This window comes from Chiloscyllium plagiosum, unplaced genomic scaffold (genome assembly GCF_037043375.1).
Source record: "Chiloscyllium plagiosum isolate Xiang-an unplaced genomic scaffold, Cpla_swu_hap1 HiC_scaffold_9, whole genome shotgun sequence".
Taxonomy (NCBI): Eukaryota; Metazoa; Chordata; class Chondrichthyes; order Orectolobiformes; family Hemiscylliidae; genus Chiloscyllium; species Chiloscyllium plagiosum.
This window is the reverse complement of record NW_028270147.1, coordinates 92,719,124-92,731,810: the sequence shown is the minus strand read 5'-3', so window position 1 is coordinate 92,731,810 and position 12,687 is coordinate 92,719,124. Positions and strand designations below refer to the sequence as shown.

At 41.9% G+C, this 12,687-nt stretch overlaps 1 protein-coding gene across 1 annotated transcript in view; it reads left to right on the top strand.

Moving 5' to 3' along the window:
• The window catches only part of LOC122554632 (neurogenic locus notch homolog protein 1-like), a 158,378-nt gene extending 146,945 nt beyond the window's left edge, over window positions 1-11,433 (top strand). Inside the window, exons 31-34 of the mRNA XM_043699954.2 lie at window positions 2,012-2,316; window positions 3,168-3,315; window positions 4,176-4,273; window positions 5,681-11,433. Coding sequence (XP_043555889.2) covers window positions 2,012-2,316; window positions 3,168-3,315; window positions 4,176-4,273; window positions 5,681-7,090 — 1,961 coding nt within the window. The 3' untranslated portion in view covers window positions 7,091-11,433. The remainder of the gene's footprint in view (window positions 1-2,011; window positions 2,317-3,167; window positions 3,316-4,175; window positions 4,274-5,680) is intronic.
• The last annotated feature ends 1,254 nt before the right edge of the window (window positions 11,434-12,687 follow it).

Below are 12,687 nucleotides of genomic sequence, written 5' to 3'. Positions count from 1 at the left end.
TTTTCCTGTCTTTTATCCCAGGTTGATGGAAAGCACCAATCAGGCATCTAAGCTTAACAGCAATTAAAATTTATTAGAAATAAATGGATTTGAGCTGCAGGTAAATAGTTATGGCCCATTGACATAGAACTTTCCTAATCAAAGCTCTAACCCACTTATAAAATTCCTCCTCTCCAGATAGAGATAGACTGATATAACAAAACGTGGGTGTTATGAATGGGGAAAGACTGAGAAGGCAGTTCAGTGACAGTAATCCACAGGTTTGCTGAGCTGATTGTTTTGCTGATCAGAATGCTATGTCTCAATTTTGCTTCTCTAGATACTTTGGCTTGTTTGCAGGAGGCACAGGGTGACTGGTCCACACTTATAAAAGTCTCACTTATTAATTAAGTTACGGCTTACAGCAACTGATAAGGAAAATCTTCAAGCATTTTATGGCAGCAGAGAAACAGCTTCACTTTCAGCAATCCGGTGGCTTCTGAACTGAATATTGTTAAGGTTAGATTAGATTAGATTACATACAGTGTGGAAACAGGCCCTTCGGCCCAACAAGTCCACACCGACCCGCTGAAGTGTAACCCACCCATACCCCTACATTTACCCCTTACCTAACACTACGGGCAATTTAGCATGGCCAATTCACCTGACGTGCACATCTTTGGACTGTGGGAGAAAACCGGACCACCCTAAGGAAACCCACGCAGACACTGGGAGAATGTGCAAACTCCACACAGTCAGTCACCTGAGGCGAGAATTGAACCCGGGTCTCTCTGGCGCTGTGAGGCAGCAGTGCTAACCACTGTGCCACCGTGCCGCACAAGCAGTTCATGCTCCTGGGAGTCAATCACTTAGTTTTGGCAGGCAGGAAGCCTTTGTTATCAATAATTTTGGATGCCCTGTTCCCATTCACACACAGTCCCCCTGGCTGCAGCTCATCTGTAATAAGGCTTTCCCCACCGCTTGAACCAACAGCTGTGAAAACAGCACTTACAATGAGTGTCACATAACTTGTTTTTATAAAATGCCATAATCCTTCAACAATCAGTGTTTTTAAAATTGTTCTTTACCTATTTCAATCCACAATCAAACATAAAAGGATTTGGACTTTACATTTAAAAAAAAAAGCCAGACATTGGGAAGTTTTCATTTGGTCTATTATTCTGTGCCTGCCCTCTAAATCCTAAACCCAGCTAGTCCCGCCCTCCTGCCCTTTCCACACGGGAGTTTGGAAGTTTATGGGGTGTAAGTACATGCCTATAATCTTTATGGATAAGCTAATTCCTCTCTATGTCATGAGCAGAGAAAAGCATTTAGCCTGCAGATTTCCCAGCAGGCACTTGGATTTAAGTTAGAGATAAAGTTAGGCTGAGTGTTTTTAAAGGGAACAGAACTGAAAAGCAGAAAAGTTATGTTAAATTTAATGTTAAAACAAACTTACTAGTTGATTCTCCATGGTCTTCATATTATAAGAGAAACTGGAGAAAGTGCAAAAAAAAATGGATTAACAAGGGTGATTCCAGAACTAGGATGGTGAAAATATCAGGCTGGTAGGGTCCTTGGATGCTGCCTGAACTGCTGTGCTCTTCCAGTACCACTAATCCAGAAGATGGTGAAAATATCAGAAAAGAATTAACTTGCTGGAGTGCTATCTTTAAGAAAAGAAAAGATTTTTAATTTGAATGATGTATTTAAATTTGGAAAGATTTGATATGGCAGATGTAGGAATGTTTGATGTTGAGTTGAAAACAATCAGCCATAAATGTAAATAATAAATACTTTAAGGAATAAAGCAGAGACCTCTTTACCCAGGGAGTGGTTAGAATTTGTAACTCGCTATGACAAGGTGTAGTTGAGGCAAGTAGCATCAGCGTATTTAAGGGAAGCTCATTAAACACAAGCGAGGTATAGGTATTTATTGACAATGCGGAAGGCTAGTGTGGAACATAAACACTAGCATGAATCAGCTGCACGGAATGCCCCCTTGTTTTCATTGTATGTTGTTCTTGCCCAGATGGTTTTACACCACTTATGTTGGCATCACTAAGAGGTGGCGGGCTGGACACTGGAATTGAGGAGGAGGAAGACACTGAGGACTCATCGGCCAATGTCATCACTGACCTCATATACCAGGGTGCCAGCCTCCATTCCCAGACAGACCGGACTGGAGAGACATCTCTTCACCTGGCTGCACGTTATGCTCGGGCAGATGCTGCCAAACGTCTGCTCGATGCAGGCGCCGACGCCAACGCCCAGGATAATATGGGTAGATCACCTCTTCATGCAGCTGTGGCAGCCGATGCACAGGGGGTTTTCCAGGTGAGTGGTTGCTGGGGACAGGCTAAGGCAAATACTAAACAAACCAAATGCAGCAAGAGTCCACACAATCCTCTGAATGGCCTTTGAAGTAAAGGCAGAGGCTCCTGAGCAGAGTTGAAAAGCACCTTTATTTTCTTGCGGTCCTTTCATTCCTTTTCCTTTTGTTTTCCTGGTGACTGGCATCAGTGGTTCAGTGTACATTTGGTATTCATACCTGAAAGGTGGAAGCTGACACAGTTCGGTGTCTCTGCTCAGATGATCCTCCTTTGTACCTGATTTGCACTGGATGCGCTCTCATGAGAGAGGGGGAGAGAGGGAGGGAGAGAGAGAGAGAGAGACACAGAGAGAGAGAGAGACACAGAGACAAAACAAGTGTTTAGTTTAACCTGCACGTCACCACATTTCAGGAGAAGAGCAAGGATGGAATGCAGGCCCCTCATCATGATTTCAGCCAATATCGGAATTGCATCCACACCACACTGCATCACAAACCAACTGAGCTATCTACATGCATAGCAATAAACTGGTGAAACACAGATTCATGTGTACCCAAATTGCAGCAGCGATTCCATCAACTGGGAACATCAAGCACCTTCTTCTAAGCAAGGTGCCATTCTTTATGGACCGGGACTGTCCTTCTCCTACCAGCCTCCTTATCCTACAATGATGATGTGTGTCATGGTATCCTATCCCAACTTCCCTAATCTTGAATATAATACAGGGGTTGATATTTTTCACCCCTGCCAGCTAAACAACCTTTGTTTGCTGTGGGAGATGAGGAAGATATTGAGGAATGGGTATGCTGAAAGCTTAAAATAAGGTACAATAACCAGGTCTCTCTCCTTGTATAGATTCTGATCAGAAACCGGGCCACTGATCTGGATTGCCGAATGAATGATGGCACCACCCCATTGAGTCTGGCTGCCCGCCTTGCTGTAGAAGGGATGGTGGTTGAACTGATTAACTGCCATGCAGATGTTAATGCTGTGGATGATCATGGTAAGAATAGAAATGGGATTTAGAATAGGTATAGGATTTAAGTAAAGAAATTAAAATGCTCAAAGTTGTGCCTTTCATGTACCCACAAACAACTAATGTTGATCTTACACATTCCCAGCTCTTGATGAATAATGACGTGGGATCTTTTACATTGTTATGATCTCGAACCTGACCGCCCCCAACTTTATCATGACCTGGTTAGCCACTATTATTTTTTTATTTCTAAAGTTGAAATGAGATCCAAGGTACTTGCTATGGAATAAAGCCAGAAGATTCCAAGGTTTTGTACAAACAACAATACTTTACAAGTGCAACTTAGAACATCAGTACTCTCTGCAGCAGAACTGGGAATTTATAACAGTCTGAATCACCTTGAATTGAATTGAATTTATTGACATGTGTACCAAGGCACAGTGAAAAGCTTTGTCTTGCGAGCAATACAGAGTTAAGTAGCATAGATAGTAAATAATAGGTAAACGGCAGCAAAAACAAAAACACAGGTACAGGCGAATGTTAAGAATTTGAGTCCATGATAAACCTGTGATGAACATGGATAAACTGTGATCAAACACCCTACAACACACCAAAAATAGCAAATGCAATCGAGACACAGAATTTCTCAGTACCTTGACCTGAATGTTAGTTACAGTAGACTAGAGAGAAACTGGACTCAACACGGAGATGCCTTAATCTAAATTAATCTATTACTTGTCTCTTGCTCTGCAGTCTGCTCATGCAGTGAGAGTTGTGCATGTGTTTAACTTGGGTTAATCATTATCTTACTTTGGTCATATTGCGTTTAGTTCCGACACTGCTCTGCCCTGTTCTCTTTAACACTTTGTGGTGATGCTTTCCCTCAGGAAAATCAGCACTTCACTGGGCAGCAGCTGTTAACAATGTGGATGCAACCCATGCCCTCCTGAAGAATGGAGCCAACAAAGACATGCAGGACAACAAGGTACTAAAATGTTCTGAATTAAAGCCACCTCCAGTTATAGATAGCACATTCTAAGGCATAAGGGTTGCAGGTTTCCACAGCACCAGTATCCCCATAATAGATCCCAGTCACTCCTTTACTATCTATGTTACCGTAACCTGGCTCCCTTACCATGGCTAAGGCCTAACAGGTGCCCTGCCCAGTATTGACCTTCCCCTGACAACCAAACCATGGATGTCAACAAGATCTGAATCTAGGCAAGAACCAGTTGCACAGGCATCCAAAGCCCATCTACGGCACTGACTTCTAGAAGTCAATACTGCGATTGTGTGCCAACACTGATCACCATACATGGAACTTCGGAGCAACTGTGCATGCGTGCAGCGGCACAGCTGGGAGAGAATGTTGGTCAGAATGGTGAAGTGGGTATTGAAGGCCAAAGAGAGAGAAACGTAGTTGGGCAGACAAAGGAATGGGTAAAGGCCAGCCTGGGAAAATTGTTAGCTGCTAATGTTTGTGGTAGCAGCACATGTGATGGCAAGGTCCGGTGTGTGAGAGGTAGGGCAAGGACATGGGAGAAGGCGATCGGGCACGAAGATGATTGAATTTGATATTGAGCCCTGAAAGGCAGCAGGATCCCCATGCGAGAAATGAAATGTGAAATGTTGTTCCAGCTTGTGTTGAACTTTGTTGGAGCACTGTAGCAAGCCTGAGACAGAGATGTTGGCCAGGGAACACAGTGGTGTGTTGAAGTGGTGGGCAACTGGAAGCTCAGGGTCACTGTGGCATAGGCATACTGCAAAGCAGTCGCCTGGTCTGTGTTTTGTCTCCCCATTGTAGAGCAGACCCATTGCGAGCAGTGAATACAATAGACTAGATCTAGTCAAGCTGGAAGAACAGCATCTCATTTTCTGATTGGGGCCTCCACAACTCTGTTTGAGTTCAATAATTTTATGGCCTGAGTACCTCCTCCCATGTCCTTGCCTTGACCCCCACACACCAGACTTTGTCATCACATGGGTAATGCCAGTGATCCCCATTAGCAGCTTTTGACTCTCCCAAGCTGATCTCTGTCTCCCCAACTGTTGTTCTCTTTCTCTGAGTTTCATCTCCACCTATCATTTACTCCTCCCACTCCATCTTCTACGTGTATACTAACCTTTTCCTCACGAAAATCAGTTCTGAAGAAGGGTCACTGAACCCAAAACGTTAACTCTGCTTTCTCTCCAAAAATGCTGCCAGACCCGCTGAGGTTTTCCAGCAATTTATGGACCTATTTCCATGCTGTAAGAACTCTGACCGTCTGATTCTCTCTGTCTCTATGACTGCCCCAGTGATGTACAAGGAATGTAGCAATATTTTAAATTTAGCTCGTTTTAGTAATGGATACCTGTTGTTGCTCTAACAACTAATTCTCTTGGCCCACAGGAGGAGACACCCTTGTTTCTTGCTGCAAGGGAAGGCAGTTTCGAAGCTGCCAAAATCCTACTGGACCACTTCTCCAACCGTGACATTACTGACCACATGGACAGACTGCCCCGTGACATTGCGCAGGAGCGAATGCACCATGACATTGTGCAACTGCTGGATGAGTACAACCTTGTGCGGAGCCCGCAGGGCCCTGCTGGACCCATGATGGGACCCAATGTGTCTCCAGTGACCTGCTCGACTGGTGGCTCTTTTATGAACCTCAAGATGACTCCCATGGGCAAGAAGGCAAGACGGCCAAGCACCAAGGGCCTCACTCCAGGCAATGCTAAAGACTCGAAGGAAGCCAAAGCCAGGAGGCGGAAAAGATCAATCGGCAATGAGAAAGGGGCCATTGCAGAGGGGTCACTGACTCTGTCCCCAGTCGAGTCACTGGAATCCCCACATAACTACTTATCCACCACATCTCCACCTGTACTCACATCTTCAGGGGTTTTACATCAATCTCCTCCAGCATCTCTCCACCCGTCCACTCCGGTGCAGAGCCAGCTGGCCATGTCCTTCTCCAACCTAAGTGAGATAAAAGGTATGAACATGGATTCCCACAGAGTCTTGAGCCAGGTCCACCCCTCCATGTCCCATCCTTCCATGGCTGGGCAAAGCGGCAGCCTGGGGTTGCCCTTGGGAAGGGTTGAGCATTTGAACATGCAGTCGGACTGGATGAACCGGATGGGAATTACAACCACCCAGTACAACCCAATGCTGGGCATCATGCAGCAGGTCTCTGGCTCCTACCCGAATATGCAACAACAGAATGCAGTGCTTCAGGCTAACATGCCTCAAGTGCACATGACCATGCTCAGGGAGCAGTTACCGCAAATACTCACCTACCAGCCCATGAACAATGCTGCCTCACAGTCTGTTATCCAGCAGCAGCAGCAACAGCAAAGTGCTCAAGTAACACAGCAACAGGGACAACCTTACTGCAGCTCAATGACACCAGGGCCAGTCAGCAACATGCACCAGATGTCGGAGATCATCCAGCTGCCAAATGGACAACTGAACAACTCCATGCTGTCCACTAGCCAAGACGGCCAGGTATCACAGACCACCCTGCCACCCTACCACAAGCTGCCAAGCTCAGTGCAGATCGATAAGTACCCCACACCACCGTCTCAGCACAGTTATGTTTCAGCAACAGACAACACCCCGAACCACAATGTTCATCTTCAGAGCGAGCACCCTTACCTAACACCCTCTCCCGAATCCCCCGATCAGTGGTCCAGCTCATCTCCGCATTCCACATCCGACTGGTCAGACATCACACCCAGCCCCGCTCCAATCGGACAGCGACCACAGGTTTCACACATTCCAGAGCAGCAGAGGAACAACATGCAGGTGTTTGCCTGAGCATTTGTGATGGGAGACTCTTTGCCTGCTCGTAATGAAGGAAGAAGATTCCTTGTACTTCAGGTCGTGAAATTTCCCCTTCATTTGGTTGGGAGGAAGGAACTGTTCCTATGAAGTACTGAACAATTCTTGAAGAAGAACAGCTCTCTCAGAATTTAGGAACTCAAAGACACGACTTCAGTGTGGTTTGAAGAAGTTTTTTATTTATTTTAATCACTGATGTCACTGCCTGTTTCTATGTTTATGTGACACTTTTTAAAAAAAACTTCTGTTTAGCTCTGGACTTAAGCAAAGCTTTTTTTAAACTTGCCATTTTGTCACCAGTGTCATCTGTGTTCTGTGCAGTTCTCCCATCAAATCGGAGAACTGTCCCAGTTGTAGATGCAAGCAGATTTGAAGTTGAAGTTGGGATCAAACCTCAGCCTGAGGATTGGTTGCAAAATGTGACAACAGCATTTGCCAACTCTTGCTGATGTGGCTGTTAATTAATCAGAATATATCATTAATATTGAAGGAAAATGCAACCTTGCCAGTTGTGGGTGGGGGAGGTTGTGAGGAGGAGAGTGGTGGGACAAGAGGAGAAACACTGAAGTTCAGTGAGTCCATACTTCCAACTTGTCATCCATTGCCAATTGCTTCCACAAGCTGACCTCTTATTTTAAATTGTCTTTCTAGTCTTCCATGGTACTAAGATTCCTAATGTGGTACCTTCATGTAAGTTTGTACTGAATACTTGTCTTGTCAGCAGCACCGTGACAGAAGGATTTGACAGGTGAAATAGCTCAGAAATATTACATTTTTGTACTGGTTTTACTTTTAAATGTTAAGTTTTAATCATTCCTGCATCATAGAGTCATAGAAACTTGAGTCACCTAAAGTATTAACATTTCTGGTGAACCACTCACTTGTAGTCATCAAAACATGCTTTCTTTCTCCCCTTATTTAAAGAATAAGTGGATTTGAAACTGAAGGTAATTGCTCAGTTTTGGTATTCTTACCGATTAGTTCTTTTGCACCCTCGAATCACTCATTGCTGCTTTTGAAAGGCCAGCCAATTGATGAGCAGACCTGGGCCCTCCATGAGAGCAAGACTCCACTGGATAAATCATTGACAAGCTTACTTTGGCATGTGGAGTGTTGGAGAAGGTTGCTCCATTTTTGAACATCACTGCTGTCAAACCCCTTGGCACTTAGTGGGAGTCTCATTGCAGCTCTAGAACAATCCATCTCTCATGGGCCATGGGACCTGATGAAGAGTGGATAACTCAAGACGATTGTTTCATTTCCTGTGACGTGATACAGCTTGGGTGGGTTCTTAATTTTTACATATTACATCTAAATATATTTCTGTCTCAATGTATTCTAGAGATTACAATTAGATTGAATTCACCACATTGGAAGCTTAAAGTGAAGTGATAAACAAATAAGTTTAACTGTGAGACTCATTTTGATATGGTGAGGGCAAACCACATGGTCTACTCTCTGAACAGTAATTATTGATCCAAACACTTTCAGAAAATATTTCCTTTGCTTGGCCACCCAACCTACAGAAAGGATTTTGTCCCTGTGCTTAAATTATGAGATTGGGTTAAAGGATGGCTTCCGGTTATGGCATCCTCATCCAACTCCCAATGTCAGTTCGGAGAAGGGGTACAGTTGGCATTTGCCACAGGAAATGGTATATTTTCGATTTTGTCCAAAGATGCCAAACCTCTGGTAGCTGGGAGGAGGGCGATGGGGGTACAGGGTTGAGCAACCTCACAGTTCCCAGCGGGGTAGAAACCTAAAAATGCTTTATTTTCCACCACCTCTTCCCAGTGAACCACTCTCTTCATTGAACTCTTGAGTGGGATTGACTAAACGTGTGAAACCCCCGTCACTCCTTACTCCTGTTTTAGTTTTTAAGCTTGTTTCTTGCCAATTTTGAACCATAACTAATCATTTTGGATTTTTCTCAAAGTTGTACTTTATACTGTCAATGGAGAAACACAGTGTTAAATTATAAAATGAAATCCCATGTTGAGGAAAAAAAAACCCTGGGGTTGTAACATTTCACTGCACTTATGAAACACAGGAAAAATTCTTTGGTCTGTAAAATTTACAGATACTTAGATTGTTATGCTAATATTTGAGAGATTTGGTGTGAAAATCAGTTTTCTACACTTGTTTTACCACCACAGAAGATATTTGGAGTTGGTGCTTTTATCTGTTAGGTTCCAGCCATAACCTGGAGATTAAAATTTCTTTCTTTTTCTTTGCCCAGATATTGTATATTATTGTGAATTTCTGAGAGAGACATGGTTATGGTTTTGTACTTTCTATGAAATTATTGTGGAAGAAAGCATTGAAGGACCAAACATTTACAAGGTACTTTGAAAGAAAACAGGGGATTTCAGGCGTCTGTTTTAGCTACTTACAATGTCGAATCATTTGTGAAATTACACTTGGGTCAAAGGGCATAGCCCAATCAGTAACCGAATGTTAGAGGTAAGCCTTCAATCAGTAAGACTTCTCTACCAAATCAGCCTGCTGAAAACTAAGTAATGAAGGAATTTGTTGAATACAATGATCTAAAGGAAGATAATTTTCCAATTCAATTCTGTATAATGTTCCATTCAATAACATGTTCCATATTTGTAAATTAACATTAACAAATGTTATGGTATGAAAGGCATCCATGAAATTCCTGCTTATTATGAAGTTTATTGACCTATTTTAATAGAGGGGTACAGGAAGTAGAATATGACTGGAATTGCAGCACTGATGACATTTCCATTTTTAGCTTTTTTTTGGGCTCATTAAGAATTCTCATAAATGTTAAGTTCCCTTTCTTTCTTCTGCCTACCCTTGACCCCAAAGTCCAATAATTATGAATACCAGTGCGTTGACTATTTTGATGCAACTCAGCTAAAATTCGTCAAGTTTGAGAGTCAGTTTGCTGTAGAATCATCTCCATATCTGTTCATGAAACTAAATTGGCCACCCTATGTACAGGGAGAGCTGGTGTTGCCGATTTAACAATTGTGACATTGGTTAAAATGCTGGTTAGGGCAGGACAACATGAGCCTATTTACAAGTCAGATTTTAATTTTTTTCTTGTCCTGATGAAATCTTCCTTACACAAACTATAAAATCTGTAAGCAGCAACTTTTCTCATTTACCATCCCTTGAAAACAAAACAAAGTTCAGGCATGCTAATTAATGTTTTTAATAGCAACCTTTTAAAAAAAAATACACTTCATGTTAGATTCCTGGTCTTCAGTCTATGGAATTGTGGAAAGTATTGCACAAACCTGACTTGCACTTGTTCTTTTAATGTTACAATACAGCCCAAGTTAATTTCTATAAATTCCTCTAAAATCCGTATACAATAATGGTCGATCTTGCTGTCCATCCCGCTGACAGTATTCTGGAACAAAACTTTAACCCTCAGTAATATGTTGCACTTTAAACCCACGAGCTGAACACTCTGATCTCTTTCCTCTGAACTACCTGTAGGAATGCAGTGAGAAACAAAAATTAATCGACATGTTTTTAAACCCTCCATTCCTTAAAAATGGCGACATCGGTTGGATGTGTCAGACAGGTTTGACTTCTCAATAGTGCATTCTCTCTCATAATCTTTCAATATTAGACCAAAAAACCATGAAGTCTCCACATGAATGTAAATACAAAGTGCATGTTAAAGAAACAATGTTTCTCCTGATCAACTCCTTCATTTTTTTTTTGTCTGGTTAAAAATGCCCACAGTCACAGGCTGGTGCACTTAACTATTCTGTGTTTAATGCACCTTAGGGTGTATCTGTTCACCATAATACCCGAGTGTTCCATCCTCCAGCACTAATGTCCACCTCAACTTGACAAGTGCAAAATACACTTGAAAAAACACTTGAGCTTCCTTCCAATTTACTCTTAGCTTCTTCCCACAACAAGCTGTAAATGGAGATGTCTGGGCGATGAAGAAAGATGTACTTCATACAGACAATCACGTAACAGTAACTTGTGCGTGTAATGCACACACTCAACTACAGAGAAACTACAGAACCAATGGTTCATGTCTTGTGGAGCCAATTAATTGATGTAAATAAGCTAACTTTGTATGAGAAGTTGTACCTTTGACGAACTTGTACTTTTTTTTTTGCTGTCTTTTAAATGTATATGTACTAAAAATGCTTATTCATATTAGATGAGCTATTGAACTAGTGGATGGAATACTATTTTTTAATTTTTACACAAGAACTTTTCATGAGAAAAGTTTCAAATGAATTTCTACAGAAAAGTATTTTTGAAGATTGTGATTTATACATGAAGTATGAAATGTAACATAAGATGTTTAAAATAGATATGTGTTGTCTCTTTGTCTTTATGGGTGGAAAATTAATCAGTCTAATTTGTTCAGTACATTCATACAAAAAAATGCCAACTACTACTATGGATGAGGAATATAGGGGAACAAACCGTGTTTATTGTCTCTTTAAGAACTTAGTGCAGAAGATGAACTGCATTGATCAAAGAACTTCCTGGAGCCTTTTGTTGGTCTCTGAGCAACACTCAAAAGATTAAGCAGAGGCCATTCAGCCCTCAAACCTGCTCCCCCATTCCAGTAGATCAAGGCAGAGATATCTTTTTAATATGTGCTCAAAACAATGCAGTGCCCCAAGACACAATCTGACTGTTCTCCATTGTATTCCTACTCCTTTATCATAAAGACCCATGTCCTGTTAGCCTTTTCGATTACTTTTTTAAATCTGTTTTAATGGTTTGTGTACTTGGAGTCTCAATACCTCTGCTGCGCCACACTCCACACATTTTAGCCATTTAGAAAGATAAACTGGGACTATTTTCCAATGGACGGCCTCACATTTTACTGCATGTTGTTTGGTCGACTTACTTCATTGGCTTCTGCATTTCTGTTTTCTTCTGTGCTCCTTACTCTCTATCCTAACTTAGATTAAGAAATAGAGTTATACATCCAAGTTATTGTGAAATATATTAAAAACCCAGAGTAGATCATTTAGAAATGCCGTTTGCCACATCCTGCCAACCATATTTATCAATTACCCCATTGTTGCTCCCAACCAATTACCAACCCAATTTAAAAAGCTACGGACTTTCATTTTTGATAGTAGTCTCTTATGAAAAAAACTATAAATTAGTTTAAAATTGTTCAAATAGATATCAGCCATTTCATATGGCCATGTCAACTCTGATCAGCTTAGTTCAAATTTTCAGACATTCTGTCACCAATGACTAACAGATTCTAATAGTTTCCACATGGCTGATGTTTAACTGACAGACCTTTGGTATATTCAGTTTTTATTTAACACATTTACAAATGCCAGCATCTGTTTCAGGTTGATGGTGCTTTGATCAAATGTGTAAGGTTTTGAGCAAATGAAAAGGCAAGAGGAAGTGGCAAAGTGATCAGAAGGGAAGGCCTGTAATGGGATGAAAGCCACGATAGATGAAATAATGGCGGTTTTGATGGTGCAAGGCAAAAGAGAGACTTAATGAGACCAGTAAGGGAACAAAATAGTGTCCAGAAGAAGGTGTAAATGGCAGAATCATGAAGCTACTGCCTAAAAGGAGACAAACGT